The 20274-nt window shown below is 33.5% G+C and overlaps 1 protein-coding gene across 3 annotated transcripts in view; it reads right to left on the bottom strand.

Moving 5' to 3' along the window:
* The window catches only part of LOC106661320 (homeobox protein Hox-B4), a 40365-nt gene that overhangs the window by 15080 nt on the left and 5011 nt on the right, over window positions 1–20274 (bottom strand). The window contains exon 2 of one of the 3 annotated variants that reach the window (XM_014384622.2): window positions 13686–13742. The exons of 1 other annotated variant lie outside the window; for it this stretch is intronic. In XM_014384622.2, the coding sequence (XP_014240108.1) occupies window positions 13686–13742 (57 nt within the window). The remainder of the gene's footprint in view (window positions 1–13685; window positions 13743–20274) is intronic. One more of the 3 variants, XM_024227513.1, reaches the window with a different exon arrangement.

Genomic DNA, 20274 nt, shown 5'->3' with positions numbered 1-20274 from the left:
ACAAGAATTCGTCACCATGGCTAATATGCATAGATCATAAGGCAAAAAAAAAGTAATTTTGCCAAATTGGCATAAAAAAAGAAAGACTTAGGGTTACGAATGACAAACTTTTAGTCTCTATTTCTCGTTTCACATCAGCTACATATACATTTGTGTATCTCCCTTTCTCTCTGTTTCTCTTTCACTCTCTCTCATTCACTTCTTCAGTCTCCAGGTTTCTCTCTCACTATCTCTCTCTCACTCACCACCTCTCACACTTATTACATGAGTGTGAAATAATACGTTTTTCACATTCATAAAAGACATATAAACATTTGTGTATACAGTCAAAGACAAAAACCGGACACTCTTTTTCTTTAATAGCAAACTATATGTATTTTTACAGTTACTTATAACGTATTTATTTTAATGTAAACAACATTAAACGAATTCAGAAATGCAGTGTTTTCACCAAGTTTTCATACGGAGTGATTTTGTAAATTTATTATATTATTATTTTTTAGAACTTTATTTTAATGGTTTCTGTAGCTGGTATTTAATAAAAAAGCGCAAACCATCTGCCAGGATTGGGATGGAGAGAATGAACGTGACGACCGACGTGGGCGCAGTAAAAGGCGATCCGATAACCCTAGAGATCATCTCTGACTGATAGTTTATATTGGCTCTATGATAGATGGCCTTTCACAAAATCCTACTGCGGCCAACATCCCATTAGCTGGGGTATTAAAATTCGATTTGGTCCCCGTTGTCCGAAACCCAGTGTAGGAAATAATCCATATACATTCTGTATAGAGTGAAAACAAAAATTCAATTACGGACAATTTGTCATAATTAGTCAACAAAATTTGTAAAATACAGTTATAACGTGATCAGTACAACACTGAACAAAAAATAACAAACCAACTATGATTATTATAATTCTAACGATAATTGCCCGGCATATAAATTATCTAAATTAAAAAAACAACATATTAATGTGATTGATATCATACTTAATATGGGATGCGTTTTTTATTATGTTTTTTAACTAAAAATACACTTCCAATATGTTATGCACTGACAGGCAAAAAATTCCACCCGGTTGACTTTTTCATTTTCTCGATACCAGAAAATTCTGCCCTTAATTTTTCTCATTGTTTTTACCAAGAAATATTTGTGTATGCTAAGTTTTACATTGGGTATATCGATTCGTCAAACATACTTAATCCTTAATCCAAAATGATAAGGATTTTTCAATATTTACTTTTTACGGAATTTCAAATGTTTATTCAGTCTCATTTGAATTCTGAAGCTTAGTTTTCACCTTTGTTTTCTTAATTTCAATTTTTTAACATAAAAATACTACTCAGTGCTGAGGATGTTCCGCGTGGTGTGGCACTTATTGATGATGGACATTCCGTCAGGTATGCCGCTATTATCTTCTAAGACCCAATACGAAACTCTGCGAGACGCCGTTAGACGATATCGAGAAACTGCGTCCTACCACAGAAGGCCCGGTTCGGGACGCCTTAGGGTAACTGAATCACAGGATGACTGTTTTTTGACTTTGAGAATTAGGCGAAACCGGCTCCTTACTGTTGTTCAAGCGAAGCTGAGTCATCAGCTCCAAGAAGTTCGAGGTGTCCAAATTTCTGAACGCACTGCTCGAAGAAGATTTAATCGGTATGGACTGATGGCTTTTCGGCGGTAAGAGGACCAGAATTGACCAGAACACACGTAGTTACATTTGCTCGAGAACACAGCCATTGGTCTTTGGACGATTGGTCTGCTGTGCTTTTTAAAGATGAGTGTAGATTTGGTATAAGATCTCCAGATGGGCATGAAGAATGTGAAGAAAGCGAAATGAAAGGTATGAAGCATGTAGTTTTTCCCATAGCCAACCTTTTCAAAGTAGTTCAGTGATGGTGTGGGCGTAACTTCAATAAAGAGAAGTACAGAGTTGGTTGTTGTTCGTGGAGGGTCTTTAACGGCATCTCGCTATGTTGATAAAATTTTGGAACATCATGCGTTGCCTTTCCTCGATGAAATCAGCGACAATCCTATTCTAATGCACGATCATGCCCTCGCATAGTACAAACGTACCTTCAACCGCATAACATCAGGGACTTAGTCTGACCAGCCCATTCTCCAGACTTGAACCCCATCGAATAAGATTGGGGTAACCTCAAAACTCGAATAAGAGCACGTCTATCACTTCCTGGTACACTCCACGAACTTGAAAGGACTCTTCGTGAAGAATGGGCTAACCTCCAGCAAAAAGACATATCCCGACTAGTAGAAAGCATACTGATGCGTCTTCGAGATGTAATTAAGGCAAGGATGAAATTACGCGATATTGAAATTTTAATTAAAAATCTAAAACAAAACTAAAAAAGTTTTATATGTCCTTTTTTTTATTGCTTTTATTTTTCATTTTCTTTAGCAAGTTAAGTTTTTAAAACTTTTTAGACAAAGACTTAATTATTAAACGTTAGAAAACGTGAAACTTTGAGTAATATATAAGAATAGAGACAAATTAAGTTATGTTATAAGTGGGTGGAATATTTTGCCTGTCAGTGTACATTCGGTAGTATAGTAATTTTATACACATGCAGTAAAGTAATTTCTGTCATACATCATTGCTTAATGTCCAACCCGTTGTGAATCGTCAACAAAACGTCAAACCATTTTACAACAATTTTTTATATGAAGCTCAAGCTATGCCGGGATTCGAAGGCAGGACCGGTAGCTTGCCAAAAACAAGTATATTATAAAAACGGTATATTTTCATTTTGTAGCGCTATTTTTGTAATTTGAACTACGTGTATCGGACAAGACAGAATGAGGTACACAGTATATATTTACATTGAAACCACAGCCTTTTATGTACACCACTAACAAGGTGTGTAAACCACCAAACTCAGACGTGGAATCCCCACACAAAAAATTTAGTAGCCAACAAATAAACAGAAGGCATGGACAACTACGAAGCATAGAAATCTCTTTTGGCCGTTAAAAGAAAATCAACTCTCTTTCAAAAACAAGACCTGTGACCTTATTGGACAAACGGACTAGACCTTTGAAGTTCTTCCAAGCCGTCCAACATCCAGCCCATCTCATTCTTTCACACAAAGGCCTCAGGCAAAATATCAAAGCTCGTTAGTATGCCACCAAGCTTAATCCTTAACATCCTTAAGCTCAACATTCTTTTGTCATTGAACTGATCCAATCCCGTATTCATACTTTTCACACCAAGCTTTCGATGTATCCTAACTTTGTGCAAAATTTCTCTTTACACATTCAACCCAGAGAACCCGCGACGTCGCAAACAGCTATTGACTGCTAAAAAGGTTTTAGGGTAGATAAATTTATCTGCAAAATAAATTGGATTGACAGGGACACGAGATTTTGCACTGATTTATAGGGGATATTTTTACATAGTGTCAAAACATCGTGTTGAGTAACACGTTTAGCATAAATCTCAAAGATTGTCGAACAAAACTTGTACTTTATTTGTAGAGAGTCTTCCTATCTTCGCTGTAATTTCGCATCTCGCCATCTTCAATGATGATCGGATGGCATATAGTCTCCATCAAAGACTAAACCAAGACCAAACATGACAGTAATATGTTTAGCATAAACCTCATGGATCCATAGAACATAACTTATATTTTAGTTGTAGATGGTTTTCCTATCTTCGCTGTAATTTCGCAACTCGCCATCTTCAATGATGATCAGATAGCACGTAGCCTTCATCAAAGACTAAACCAAGACCAAACATGACAGTAATATCTTTAGCATAAACCTCATGGATCCATAGAACATAACTTATATTTTAGTTGTAGATGGTCTTCCTATCTTCGCTGTTTTAATCTATTCCTTATTCCGCTTCTCGCAATGTTCATAGCTTAATACAAAAAACCTTCATCCAGTCTAAACTAAAGCCAAACATGGCAGACAGTAAGTACAATCCTGATTATGTCTGACAGGCCAAAACGAGGATAGACAGACTAGGATGTTCGATAAGAACAAAAAAAAAATCCGGGGAGTTTATCGACTTTTTTCTTCTTATAGGAATCGACATTAATTTTCTTGCCGAAACAACAACATTGTTTGATTACTTTTCTATAAATAATTGAGTTTTGAATTTTGTTCCGTCACAATACAACATTCCACTAGCAACAACTACTGAACTAAACTATAACATGTCTTCTTGGAAGTGTAGGTGTTTTTGAACAATGTACAACCAGGACGTTGTAAGACATTATATTTTATTCTTTATTATTCAATTATCTATCTATATTATTCTATTCTATTGTCTATAATTTTTTTTTAAATTCATCGTATTTACATGCAATTTAACTTATTGTTATTTTATTAAGCCGATAGATTTCAAACAGACTCGTTAGTTTTAATTATACAAATAATCTATCTATAACTGTCATCGAAACATTACAAACGTTGCCTAAATCGTAAAATTGTATATTCGAAACATCGAAAAATGGAATCAGCCGAATTTTTCGTTTCACACACGCATTCTAGGAACAATGGGTAGTGAGAGAGATTTGTTAGCTGTACGTTGTAAACACTTAAGTCAGACGGACGTGTGTATGCGGGATTGGGGGTCCCTGGGCTGATGAAACAGCTCGATCCATTCGGTTAAATGCCGAGTCATAGTCATGGTCGTGCGGGATCACTCCCAGTGGGAACCGATCCTAAAAACAGTACGTCCTCCCTGCTAACACGCATCTCGAAATGCCGCCCGTAGTGAAAGCGAATGGTTTTCACGTTTATTTCATTACTGTGTTATAGTAAATATCTTTAAGAAATGTTCATCTGACTTTCCACCATTACAATATAATTGAAACACGACATCTCAGTACTTTTTTATGAATTAAAAGTTTTCTTATTCCTGGTAATGTAACTAAAAAGAAATATCATTGTTAACGACAAAAAAAGTTGATCCTCTTGAACAAAATTTTACAGTAAAACATGATGTCAGATTGTACGAGATTACTCACTTCCAAAATATCAGCGCTACCTGGTTTTTCACAACAATATCATAGTACTGTTAAACATACTTAATTTTTTTTTTTGAAAGGAATAAATAAACAACTCCACCGACTTATTATGTAACAATCTGGCTGTTAACTTGTAATTTCAACAATAATTCATAACAGAACAATTCAGGGTTGTTCGGCTACTCTTGTTACAAAGTTTGCCAGTAGATCCTACAATCAAACTGGAACCAAAAAGTCCTCCTCATTAACTATAGTCCGAATTTCATCAGTTTCGGAGTTATTCCCCTTTTTCTGATTTTTTAAGATTTCATGACCATGCTTCAAACAAACATGATTACTCGTGATGACGTGAAAACTAAGTTGAAAAACTTAATATGTGATTCTAAACTATTATTTCCAAACCTAGAGATCAGGAAATTTCAGAAAAGTTCTCCATTTTATATCCTTATTAGTGGAATAATTGCTTTTTCAATTACTATTTTCAAAGAGGAAGAAATTGATGAAGGAAATGAAAACACCATGGTTGACGGATTAATAAGGTGGATAGATTAATAATAATAAAAAATAAAAAACTTAAGGAAATTTTGAATGAATTTGTTAAACATTTTGAATCTTGAAACTCTTTTATTTCAGGGAATTACAATAATCTTTTAATCAAAATTTTTAAAAAAGTAATAAATTCATTCAAAATTTCCTTGAGTTTTTTAAAATTTTTATTCATCTTTCCACCTTATCAATCCGTCAACTATAGTGTTTTCATTTCTTTCACCAATTTCTTCATCTTTAAAAAAAGTAATTAAAAAGCAATTACTGGATTCCAGTTTCTGAAATTTGTTGGTCTCTAGGTTTGGAATTGGTCGTTTAAAATCACCATGGTAAGTTTTTCAATTTTCAAAACAAAAAAAAAATATTTTTCAAATTCTGGCTACTAAAACGCTTATTTCATCAACGTTTAGTATTGATCACATCTCACTGGACATTTAACGTAGTTTTCAATGTTATCAACGGATTTGTTCAAAACCGTTTAGTTTTGGGGTTATCATTGTTTATTTGAAGCAAGGTCGTGAAATCTTAAAAATCAGAAAAAGGGGAATAACTCCAAAACTCTTGAGATTCGGACCATAGTTATTTTTGGTTTCATTTTGAATGTAGAATCTATTGGCAAAGTTTGTAATACGAGTTGCGGAACACCCTGTATAAGGATGTCGTTCAGATTTCCTTTAGGAATAAACCACGGATATACTTAACTGTTCATAATTTTCAAATAAAAATGCAAAAGCAAATGCATTTTAAGAGAAAAATTTGAGTGTAGAACAAAATTTTGATGTATAGTAACCATTGGGCAAAAAAAGTTAATAGTTTTTTTTGAACCGAGGGTTCGCTACTGTACTGTTTATCAACTCTCGGCTGGATTCGAACCCGGGGCCTTTACCTTACAGTGAAGAGGCGACGTGTCAAAGCCTTAACCGTTGAGGCCAACGACGCCTTTTCAATAAAGCATATTATCGAAATAAGTAACACATTGCTAATGTGACTAAATTATAGTAAAAATTATCTCTTTTTTTAACAAGATTTAGGTCGAGGTAATTTGCCTTAAAATGAATACTGATTGTTAGCCAACTTGGCAAAACAACCCGAGTTGTCATACTTCATTGATGAGGGAAAATTAATGATAATATTTTAAACAGAAAAAAGTCAATGGAAAGGTTTTAGGCATTGGAGTAATGTACTGTGCAATAAACTAACAGATAGCAAGAAGATTACAACAAAAATTGATTGACATATTAAGCAACACTTTTCGTACATTCATTTCTGTCTATAATTGGTACAGACAGCAGACGTTTTGTCGACATTAACGGGATTTCAGCGAGATTTGAAGATCCCAGAATACAAATTTCACAATCAAGATTCTTCTGATAGTAAGTTAACTTGCCAATTAAGTTTATGAATGTCATGAAATTATCCATTAAATGGAGATCAAATTAAAATGGACTGTGAGAATTTAGCGAGCATAGTTTATTGCATTCCTTCTGACTAATGCAAAAATTAATGAGGAAAATAGTGAGGACAAATGTACACAGCGTACATTTACAATTTTGAGAATATCTACAAGCTACCACTACTTTCTACTCACTCGCCCTCTCTCTCTCTCTTTCTCTCTCTCTCCTCTCTCTCTCTCTCTTCCTTTCTCTCTTTCTTTCCCTATCCCTCTCTCTCTTTTTCTCTCCCTTTCTCTATCTCTCTCCCTCTCTTTCTCTCCCTTTCCCTATATCTCTCTCTCTCTTCTCTCTCTCTCTCTCTCTCTCTCACTGTTTCTCTCTCGTTCTCTCTCCCTTTCTCTTCCTCACTTTTTCATTCCGAAAAATAAATAAAGTACGAACAAACACACACAACAAAATCAAAACCTTAATTGTTCAATAATTACTCATCCAAAAAAAAACCAACAAACCATTTTTTCTAATGAACATTCTTAGCAATAAACAATCGTTTGTCCATGTTGGACCAAATGCAATTAATTAATACAATAAAAATTCTTACTTTAAAACAAAAACAAACTTTGTCATATGCAAAGAATGCTTGTAATGGAACATAAAAAAAAACTTATAAAGCCGGATATGCTTCTAATAATTGGTTCAGGGCGTGAATGTATGTCTAACCTAACATGGAATAAAAATGGAACAAAAACATAAAAATAAAATTAAAGGTACTACATAGAGCATACTTTTCCAAAAAAAAGCCTAGGAAAAATGTTGGAGGGTGTGGTTGGGAAATCAGGGTTACTTTGACAAAAAGGTAAAAAATAGGAAGTGTTGTACTTAGGTTCAGAGAAATCAACTTCTATTTAACTAATTAAATTTGTAATTGTATTTGTGAGAATTTCTTGTATAGTCTGCAGGGTTATATGCTTGAAATTTTTTTTAGAGTTTCCTACCCTTGATGTGTTGGTCTGTTAAACCGGGTTCGGCATTTTACCATCTTCTGTGTTGTCTGTCGAACGACGGCTAACAAGACCAAACCTATCTCTAATGACCAAATATCAAATAAATTTAGTGTAAAAGTTATGAACATACATGTGATATATGCAAATCACTACGTTTATGAGATAAGAGCGATATTAAAATCTCTTTGTTTAATGGTTCTGAATAATACCTTCAATATTCATTTATTTTTTTACCAACATAAACTTTGTCTTTGTGATATCAGGATGTTGTTTTTTTGTCTCAGGGTCTTGTGTCTGGTTGGCAGGCCCGACTTTTGAAGAGGTGTGAGTGACATTCCAATACTGGGACTCGCCCTCAAAGAGATAAAGGTCTCTTTTGTTCTAATCTCAGTTGAGCCTGCCCTGAAAGCCCAAGGCGAAAGTTGGCCCCCCTTCTGTACTACATTTCTCGATTGAGAACTGTTGACAAACTGCCCTAACATGTTTAAAAAATATTTATAACAACAGTTTATTTTTTCAACTTATTCGAGGCATTTTTTATCCAATTTATAACTGATTTACATTATTTCATTTTTTTTATTTTCCTGCCTACATAAGCGATTCGTAAAACAATTGTTAGGTGTTGGTTATTATCGGGTTGTCCGGAAAATAATGCAGGATTTTAAGTTTTCATTAAAAAAAATCTATATAAAATATTCTGTTTACGTTTACAGGATTACTCATTTGTATGAATNTATATATTGTTTTAAATATATTTTGACCTTAAATATTACGACTTAAAAGTAATCTGAGATTTGCGTAGGCGGTTCGAGTCCCGCAAGGCCTTACAAACACTGCTGAACAATAAACAAATTCGTCATACTCAACCCGTATTTTTCTTAACAGAGTATAGCAAATATTTGCCTGTTATTTTCATGTTTCGTCACATAAAAACACATTTTACAGAATTGTGGATTAACAAACCTAAATTGATATGTAACTTGTTTTATTCGTTCATCTATTTTAGGTAGTTTGAATGTCGACAAGAAAATTTACGAACACTTATTACTTGTTATACTTGTTACAGTCCTTGGCAATGTTGGGACTGAGTCGGTCTTCAAAAATATTTGAGAACGCCTGTAAAATTTAAGGTTGTTTTGCCTGGCGATGACCATAAAATAGCTCAAAAAGCTCAAAATAGAGAGAGAGAGAGTGAGAGAGAGAGAGAGAGAGAGAGAGAGAGAGAGAGACAGAGAGAGAGAGAGAGAGAGGAAAGAGAGAAAATATATTATATGGTCTCTTTGGACGAAAGCTTGGCAGTAGCAATTGCATTTTTCTTCCTCAAGACCATACCTTGATCAAAAGTATTCGTAAGTGAACAATTGGTCGATACTTCTAATACTGAGTACTGAAAATTAAATATGTTTCTTAACATAATTAACTTAAACTTCCCTCGAGCAAGTAATGTCAAATATCTTGGATTGTATCAATACAAAAACCTAAACTTCACTCATCAATATTAAAGGTGAAAGCATTACAAAGTTGGTCCCCAATCTTTTAACCTTCCAACCTCATACAAGTGCCGCACTTTCAACTTGTCAAATCGCTGCTTAATTTTTTTCAAGTTCGGATCTGTTCAGCATCATCTACGAAATCTAGCATGCCTATTTTGTGTAGTATAAAACATGACCAAAAATCTTTAGGAGTAATTTCCATGAAAGAGAGAAATAAGTGATGTAAGTTTATCCACATTTGGCATCGTCACTGCAGACCGAAATGCTTGGTTATTAAAAGCAATTTTCTTCACTGTTTACAAACAAAGCTGTTGATTCCAAAAGAGAGAGATAGATGGAATGAAAGAGAGAGAGAGAGAGAGAGGGGGGGGGAGAGAGTGAGAGAGAAAGAAAATACAAGAAAGAGATAAAAACCAAGATGAATATAGATAGGGGAAACAAAATAATGTTAAAGTAGGAAATCTCAGAAAAGAGAGGGAGAGAGTAGTTAGTAGTAATATCGAGTAGGACATCAGACCTCATTCAGTCTTATTCTTCACTTTTTGTACCAGTTTTTGGTAAGAATGAAAGACAGAGGTATAAAATATAGATAAGAAGAGGGAGAGAGAGAGAGAGAGAAGAAGGGAACGAGAAAAAGGATGAAAGAGAGAGAGAGGGAGAGAAAAAAATACGAGAAAGAGAGAAAAACCAAGATGAATAGAGATAGGGGAAACAAAATATTGTTAAAGTAGGAAATCTCAGAAAAGAGAGAGGGAGAGAGTAGATAGTAGTAGTATCGAGTAGTACATCAGACCTCATTCAGTCTTATTCTTCACTTTTTGTACCAGTTTTTGGTAAGAAGAAAGACAGAGGTATAAAATATAGATAAAAAGAGGGGGAAAGAGAGGGTGAGAGAGAGATAGTGAGAGAGAGAGAGAGGGTGAGAGAGAAAAGAAGGGAACGAGAAAAAGGAAGAAAGGGAGACAGAGACAGTGAATATTATATGGTAACCTTTTATTTTCCACGCAGAATTATATTAAACCTTTCTTACATGCAATGTATATAGTGAGACTGAAAAAGTGAGAGTGGGATATATTGAAAATTTCAACGAACTCTTAAGGAGAGCACTAAATGAAGAGAAAGTTAGTGCTTTTGCACTCTTAGGTATATCTTTTTTTTAAAGATAATGTGCACGTAAAGATACGTATCAATTTATTCGTAAATATACCTAGATTAAACATTTAATAAGGTTTTCTCTTTCTTTTGACTACTATGTACAAGTAAAACATACACCAGAAGTACAAGGATAAGCTTAATAGAAGATGTAAGCTTGATTTACAGGAAAAGATTTTCGTTTGGCTGAGATTTTACAAAAGTCAGTCATGAAACATTACAAGGGTGCGCCCTGGTATCACAGGATTGGATTTTTTTCTCTAAGAATTAGCCAGGAAGGAACGCGGGGTGATGGATTGCACATGTCGGGCGGAATCATTAAGAGTGCTAATAGAAAGGGGTGTCAGCCAGGGGTTGGAAAGGGTGTTGTTTTTCACAGATTAGCCGCATGCTAACCGGCTTCGGCCGAGATAAGGGCTGTAGCAGGAGTCACCACTGACACCACCACGTCGAAAACCCGGGTCTCCTGATGACTGAGAATAAATGAGGGTAATAAATAAACGTCGTGGCTCTTCTGTGTGGCCAAACTAAGCCACCTCAAGGCCGCAGAGAACCAAAACAAGCCAACCCCTTTACAGCACCAGGCTTCAGGTAGAACTGTCCTAAATAACTTTTCGTTTTTGATAATGACGCCCTATTCTAAATAACCATATGGAAAAAATGCAGGGTGGAACTACCTACTATTATATTTTTTATTACAAACAGATGAACTGATGAATCACATGGTAAAATAAATATATTCTAAAGTCCTTAAAAATATGCTTTACTTGTTATATAAGTGTAAATATATATAGTATTTATGTATAACATTAATTGGTCTTTATTTCCTAAACCATTTAAGGAAATAGGACTAAAACAAAATTTGATGAAGGTTGGAATAAGTTAAAGATTAAATTGAAGTCTTTAGCTTGACTCAATCGTGAATATTGTTGATGAATTAAATAAACAACTACAGTAAAACTTTAATATAATTTAACACGTTCCCCGAGTACATTGTCAACGGTTAAACATGAATGAAAAGGCAGTAAATAGGTTCAAAATAAAAAAATGTATTGAAAGATTACATTTAATTTTCTTTATATTTATTCAAAGATCGTGAGATGCAATCTAGTGTAATGTAGGCTTATAAAAACATTTTCTTTATCCAGCTGATGTTTCGACTTTTATTGAGATCATCTTCAGTGTCTGGGATTTATAAACATCGTTTAAATTGCACATAAATACATATAAGGTATGAATATGCATTTATACTACTTATATTAATCATTAATTAACGGTCTCTAAATACTATACATTTCTTTATATTTGTGAAACCATAAAAGACTCATGACTAAACTCATAAACACTTATTTTGGGGCAAAAGCCATTGTATGTACCCGGCCTCATAGGTTGCTCAATGTGTCCAAAGTAACGGAAAGATGTCTTCCAAGGCACCTTACATAGAATACATTAAGGATATATATGTAAAATATAAGAAGCTTGAATAAGATTTTTTTAAACATGTTTAGGAAAGAAAAGATTAAAAGTGGCATTCCATGTCTAAAAGTAAACGAACATAGCCTCGTTAATTCTCAACCAATTTTCTTGATTTGTTTAAGATTTTCTCAGAAAAAATCGAGTTTGGTTGTGAAAAAATGTATCTATATCGACCTTAGATGAATCAGTTTGTTGGATGTCTTGTAATTGGGTTTGAGGTTATTTTTCTCCGAAAAATTAAACTATTGTTTCCTCTTGATCCAGCTTTCTACCAGCTATGCGGTCTTCCTCAGGAACAGTAACTGATTGAGCTCATTAATTTCCAGTGTTTTACGGAAAGACCCAGTTTAAAAAGTCTTACTTATACGATATACTTTATTTCTTTCTTGTAAACTATTATGAATAAAAAAATATCTGATGAGATAGCGACAAAAAGAACGAGAGTTAGATAGATAGGTATATAGACAGAGAAAGTGAGAGCAAAAATCGTCAATTTAAATACATGTAAGAATTTTTACTTAGAGTAAATATTTAAAATTTTAAGTTTTGACTTAGTCCTTCTTTTATTTTCTCGAAAAAATAAACACATGTAAATTAGTGTACGAGTTGATCAAAATAATATTATGCTACTTTCTCTGCATTATTTGTTTTAGGCGTGTAAAGATCAGTGTTGTATTACTTTTTGTTGATAATACGTTCTATTAAAAATTGTGGTTTAAACATTTACGCCATATTTTGTACTAATGTAATGTTATAACAATTTTCCAATAAGACAGGCTACTCTTCTTACATGATAATTAAATTGCTTTATCGTCTTTCACGTTCCTTAATAGATTGATTTTTATTCAACGTGGTTTTTCGAATAGAAGGTTATTTTATCCTGCACTGTAATTAATTAGAAAATGTATTTTATCCATAGTAATTTATCCTTTTAAATACATTAAATTTAGTGGTCTATTGACCAAATTATTTATTTTAATTAATTAATCTTTTTATGTAAGGTTTTGGTTGAAATGAAAAAGCTAGTGCCACGAGCGGGATTCGAACTCACGACCTTCGGCTTAATACGCCGCTGCTCTACCATTTGAGCTATCGTGACTTCGATCCGTATTTAACCGAAGGTCATGGGTTCGAATTCCGCTCGTGGCTCTAGCTTTTTCATTTCAACCAAAACCTTGCACAAATTTTTTTTAAATACAACTGATGCTGATTTTCCTTAACTTTTTTTTGTAATTTTGTCGGTACTTATCACTCGTTTGTTTATTCTACGTTTGTTAAATTGGATAATTGTGAATTTTAGCAATATTATAAAAGCCATTAAGGTTGATGACAAACATTTTAGTTCTTATATGTTAACGCTCTTCTGGTAATTGAAAAAATTAATATCTATATTCTAAGTTAAATTATTAGTAGAACAACATGAATTTCCTACTTTTGCATGATTATACCAGTGGTGGAATTATATTACTTTTGCCAATATAACAAATTTTAAGGAGAAATAGTTTGTTTGAACAATCCCTCCTAGTATAATATTCAGTACGAAATCCATTTTTATATAGAAATAATTATATGAAATAATATAATTAAGTCAATAATAAAATCAAATATTAATGAATTTCCTACTTGTATATATACCAGTGTGGGTTGACAGCAATTGGTTCGCATTTGAATCGTCATTTCCTACAAGAAATATTCAACAAATTAGTACATTTTCGTTTTTGAATCAATGCATTTTCAAAGTCTTAGACATCTACAGCAGTAGGTTTTATGTTGTAAAACGTGGTAATGTTTGATTTATGAAGACTAGGATTCGAGAGATAAACAAGAATCGTGTTTTTATTTATCGACTCCCCGGGTGCAGCAGGTGTCTGGGGTGGTCCATCTTTCGGAACAGGCATTGTCCTACCACTTCGGAGGCGAGGGAATACAAATGGTCGTCATTTGTCCAACATCACCCGGCCCCAGCTCCAATCGGCCGAAATTCCAAAACCTCCCACAACAATGCGCGCTTCATCAGGAGACGATCTGAGACAAATTCCGGCCCGTAACGAAACATTGGGTTGGTTAAATTCTATGTCACCCAATGATGACAATCTTTAAATATTTAAATACTATTTATATCTCAAAATTTGAATTGTACAAATTAGTATTTGCAACAGAGATCTTCGCAAATACCACGATTCACTTAAAAATGAACTCATTTTTATTTAGTTTGTTCCATTTTTTTTTTATGTGAACATAAGCGTATGTAGTTTAGACAGATTTCATCTTTCTTTGGACTTAAGACACAGACCCCACCATTGAAGATGATGTGAAACCGAAAGCCATCTCACGTAGATTTGTGTAGATGTTCTATATATAAAAATGGGCCTGTTTGGCTTTGCTCTTTATGAAGACTGAGGTCCTCTTCCAATATTTCATCTACCATGTATTTCGATTTTAACAAAAAGTATAAATTTTATAAATACCGATATTTAAACAAAAAAATTGAATTTGTACCTTGTTTTTTCAGGACGTAACGGCACGGGCAACGTTTCTGGCGATCGTGTGCGACCAAGAGATCAATCAAAATTGATCGATGTGGTACAAGAGTTGGACCGCGATCGGTAAAACACCTACATGCCTTGCTAAAGTAGTTGAAAAGACATTCGGACAACTTCCGTTGCCAAACCTGACTCTAAGTGGTTTTGCCTGTGGACAATCCATCAAAAAAATCGTGTGATTGTTAACCGGCGAGTAAACCGATTCGGACCTCGCTAGCACGGGTGGACTTCACGCTACTTAGCCGGATTTCACGCTAATAGAAAAGCATGACATTGCTGTCTGGGTGGATACCGCATTAGGCCAGTAGGTCGGATAAAACACCGGAAATAATTTACACTAAACTAAGGTTAAGAAAAAAATTTGAAACTTATCATTCACTTTCGAAAGTGAACGCGAAAACAGATCCGCCGTTAGTGTTAAACCGGGATCACAAGTCTGTTAATTTATAATTCCGTTAGGTATTCCCTTGACAAATGAGTACAATGACCGATGAGTAAACAGTAGAAGACAAACTAATTCTGTTTGATACAGACTTGTTGAACTACAATGCGAATTGTAAAGAAGAAATTTTGAAAATCCCCGTCCCACAAAATTGAAAATCGAACGAAACGAAAATCGCTGTTATAATGTTAATTTATATTATTTGCTATAGGTTTCTTTTCAAATTTGGCAAATTTTTAAAAGAAATGTTTCATGAAGACAATAATAAGAAAGGTTTTCTGGTTAGGTCTGTGACTTTTCAGCAATAATGGCGGTTCGCCTATTACCGCTTTATGGTTTATTAGGATTGCTAAATTATGTCGAGTAATGCAAAACCTCCTATGGAATATAATTGACCGAAAAAGCTATTGAAACATTTAAATCTAAAACTGGCCGTAAATTGTTGAAGGCATATACTACCACTGTACAAAACGGTATGTCAGAACTGAAAGAAATTATTCTATATATGGATAATACTGTAATAAATCCTGCTTAAGAAAGTAAAAATGAATAACTTGTCGAATAAACAAAAATAATAAACAGTAATAAAGATAATGAATTATTTTTGCAGTGGTCTTATTTTGTTGTCTTCTTGTTCGCCAATTCTCGTTGGTTTGGCACGTCAGAGGGGTTTGAATTTTTCCCAATTTTTAGTCCTTGGTTTCACTCATTGTGTCTGTGATAACACAACATTTCTTCAAAATGTAATAAATTTGGAAACTAAAAGTCGACAAAACCACAGTAATCGGCGGTAAAAAGCGAAACCTGCCGGACGTAATAAACCAGCGAGAATAGACTGACAAGGATGATTTAAAACGACCAAACTTCAGCATAAAACATGTTACTTCTACTGCAAAGAATTTTCATGCATCCAAGTATACGATTTTATGTCCGGTTTACCAAATGCTTCGTATGTTAACCCCAAAAACATTTATCATGTTATCCTTGAAAGTTTCTTTTATTATTTAAATGTGGAGAGTAGCAAATGAATAAAATTATGTTAAAATTGTTAAAATTTACTTTATTAACTTAATGATTTTTTTAAAATGTGTTTCTATACGTATTCTAATATTTTTATATAAATGCCTTAATATATTGAATATTTCCAGATTAAATATTTTTTGAAGTCTGGTTCAGCCTATCAAGAAATTAAAGTTGAATACTATACTAGTTAAATATTTTTATTTTAAGTGAACTTACTAAGTAAAACAAGAAAAATATTAGACATGTATCCGAGAGCGCTTGCCGAAATTTTTTTTGTGAAATTTAAAATAATTTTTATATTAATTTAGTTATTGTTAGCGTAAACACAAAAATAATAAATCTACGGACAAGCAAATTCAACCTGGTGAAGTACAATACACACACTATTTTATAGCCTAGGGACGCGACGTGGCGAAGTAAGCTAAAACATTTATTTAGCAAGAAACAAAGTTGGTATTCATACTTTACTTCCCCAAAAACTCCCGGGTACAAGTTTTAAGGAAAAGTTTTTTTCTCTCAAGATCTTCTTTCAAAATCATAAAAATGGTGATAACTTTGAAACAACTTCATCAATCTACTGTAAACTGTGTATGAAGTTAAAACAGTAAAACACGTACAGAGGGATAACATAGGCCACCGGTAAATAAATTAAAACCGGAGATGTAAAATTATTACTTTGTGGAGTTTTTGTTCATTTTAACCTTGTTTTTTCGCTTAAAATGAGAACAACTTTTGTTTTGTTTGTTTTTGAAATAGGCTCAAAGATAAGAAATGCAACTTTTCAACGGTTGTAATATGGTGGATCCGAAATAAAATTCAGAAGAGTTATGAATTTTTATGTGGAACACCGAACAAAGAAAAAATGCTTAGAAAAAATATGTTATAAAAAATCGAATTTAAGGAATTTAAAGGTTGATTTGATTTTTTCAAAACTTATTTTTTTTCTTACTTTAGAGGCACAGACCTTTCGTTTTCTTATTTTTTATATACCTAATCTCATTTATTACTTTTACATATTATTTTCTTACCCTAGATTAACATTAACAAAACGTAGAAAAGGTTGAACTTGAAGAGGATTTCAGTTCGTTGGTAAGAAATTTCGGACAATAATCTAATATTTGTCGACTGAAACTGAGAGGGAAAATTTATCGTGCAGCTGTTGGGAATCGATGAAGATTAAGTTTATGCGTACTACTATAAAAAAGGTTGCCCAAGCATAACATCACGACCTCCAGCTTCTCCGGAGTGAAATGTTGCGGGAATATACATTGCTCTCCTGTCCTTCTACAAACCCTCTCTCGGCCGAAAGAAGACCAAACAAAACCTTGACTCGTCCGAAAACAAGATTTTAGTCCGATCTTGCTAGGTCAATTGATGTGATTTCTTTCGAAACTTAACCGAGCTGCTCTATGCCTTGTCAGAAGTTCTGGATCAGAGACACGCCTCCTCTCACGTAATCCAGTTTCTGAAAGTCTTCGGCTTACAGTGCCCAAACTGACATTAACATTTTTAACTTGTGAAGTTGCCTGGCCTCAACGTTGGTAGAATGTCGATTTTGGCGGATTTCGGCGAAATTCGAAACAATAAAACGATCATCTCTCTGAGATGTGACACGATGGCGCTTGGATCCATGGTACTCTTCGGACAGTGGTCTGAAAATGTTAAGCCTTCTTCCATCTTTCAGCAATGCTATGTTTCTAGCCGAATCTGTATCACTTAAAACCATTACTCAATTTCAACCCAAATTTGAACATTAAAGATGTTACATCTTAAAAAAATCAAACCTCGGGGACGATAGAAAGAAACTTTACAAACAAGCAATAAAGAAGAAATTGACTATTCAATGATTTATTTACAAAATCCAGATGTAAACAAAAGTGGGAGATTTTATCTAGTTAGTAATTGATGTAATTGACCTCTAATCCTTTAAAACGGAAGAAATATTTAAATAATTTGTAATATAATAAGTAATAATTTATAAGATAATCAACGGAGGATTGTCTTTGATATACTAAAAAATATTAAGGGTAGCCACCCCCTCTCATTGTAGTATCATTAATATCAGTGATCCCATGGCCCTTGTAAAATATAAAGCTCGGGAAAATTGAGAAAAAAGTGTCATTTTGCTGTAATTGCAAAACAGAACTTTCTCGAATAAGCGAGGATCAGCAGACCAAGAATACTCAACGAAAATCCAATTGTGAAAACAAGTTTATTGTTATGATTTATTAACACATACTTTTCAAAAATTCTAAACGAAATGTGAAGCACTCAAAAATTTATTATAACTATTTACTAATTATTTAACTTTTTTATTGTATAACAAAGTGCAATTTTTCAAAATGTGTTTGCAAAACATGTACGATTTTCGAGACGCAATGCTTCTCGTATTTTATGTTAAACACAATGACAGACAAAATTAACGCTTCTTTAATAAACAGACCTGGCGCATTATTGATAAAACAGCCGAAATAAATAAAATAATATACTGTTTTTTTTAAACCGTACATTAACCAAAAGTGACTACTAACTATCAAAATAAGAACGGAAAAATCTTCGGAAAAAGGATTGCGGCCAGGGCGTGTTTCCGTAGGAAGGGAGATAAATGAGGGTCATGCGTGGTGCTGCCTGGGCTTCATTCACGGCAATTTATCATTCCTTTAACAAACAATGACGAAAACAACCTACCTAGGAAATTACCTCCTCAGCTATCCTTTACAAAAGGGATTATGATATTGTATATTGAGCAGAGAAGGACGCGGTTGGGTTTTGTGCATATATGAATTTTAAATGACCCTTGCTAATACTAAAGATAAAAAGTCATGACATTGGGTTATAACAAAAAACAAAAACAAAAAAAACTATAAACATAATAAGTCATAGGGCAATCTAAAGCTTACTTACTAGTTTCAAGCTAATCGTTATAATGGCCGGAGGAAATAAATTATGGAACCTATAAAAAAATAAACCACTTTTTTTTTTTATGACAACTACAAAAACTAAACACCCCCAAAGAGAGTAGAGAGAATTTTTCTAAAAACATTAATAATAATAACAACGACAATAATTGAAATATTTTGTCGAGGGCGGTTGTCTTTGTCCGCCTTGTATTGTTCGTTTGGTATGTCAGAAGCGTTTCAGTCTTTCACCATTTTCATTTTGTGACCTGAGAGTTGTGAGAATTTCTCTAAACATTTTTTTCAAACAAGGTCAATACACTCTCCAAAATGTAATAAATTTGCGCACTATAAAACGGTAAAACTACAGTAGAAGATGGAGAAAGATAAAAAAGCCGAATCCCGTCGGACGAAGTAACCCAGCGAGAATAGGCGGACATGGACGCTGTGACTATAAATAATGAATAAATTTACATATAGATCCAACAAAAATCAAAAATTTTATCAATTTTAAAAACCTGAAAAGTACGCACTCAGAGAGAGGGAGAGAGAGAGTGAGAGAGAGAGAGAGAGAGAGAGAGAGAGAGAGAGAGTGAGAGAGAAAGGGGGGAAGAAAGTGCGAGAAAGATAGAGGCGAACAGACAGAGAAAGAAATGGAAAGAAGGGAGAGAGAATGAGTGTACAAACATGAAAAATCGACGAAATAAAAAGCCGACGAAAACAAAAACAATAAAGAAAAGATCTAAAACAAAAAAGGAAAAATTAAATTTATGTATTATACCAAATGAACTGTATTAAATGAATTAACCGACAAACGAGAAAAATAAACATGAAAATATCGAATGTACGGATTTCCAAGGGAACTAACGGCAAGTAAAAGCACACAGTTAAAACTTGCTAGAGTATGAAGTAAAATTAAATTATATATTTTGTTGGACATTAGTACACATCAACAATTTTTCATGTAATACGTAAACGATTTAAATTGATATTTACACAATTGTGCTCAGAACAAGGGTCAAACATATATTGACAATTGATGTTTAATATATTATCATTCTGCATATATTGCTATTAAATTAGGCTTTAAAAAGTAACTTTTAATTTAAGTGTTAATATAGAAATGTAAAAAAACATTCATAAAAAATTTATTTGGAAATGTATAAATTGGAACAAGACAATAAAATGATAGTAAGAAATTTCAACGTAAAGGTTTATTCAAATGGTTACTTGAATAATAAAAATTAGTTTTAAAGAGCAGTAGAAAGTTAAATTGAAAAAATGAAAACTAAAAATGAATTATACTA

Source organism: Cimex lectularius, unplaced genomic scaffold (assembly GCF_000648675.2).
Source record: "Cimex lectularius strain Harlan isolate CLEC.00 unplaced genomic scaffold, Clec_2.1 scaffold166, whole genome shotgun sequence".
Lineage (NCBI taxonomy): Eukaryota > Metazoa > Arthropoda > Insecta > Hemiptera > Cimicidae > Cimex > Cimex lectularius.
The sequence above is the reverse complement of the archived record's forward strand: the minus strand, read 5'-3'. Positions and strand labels throughout refer to the sequence as shown.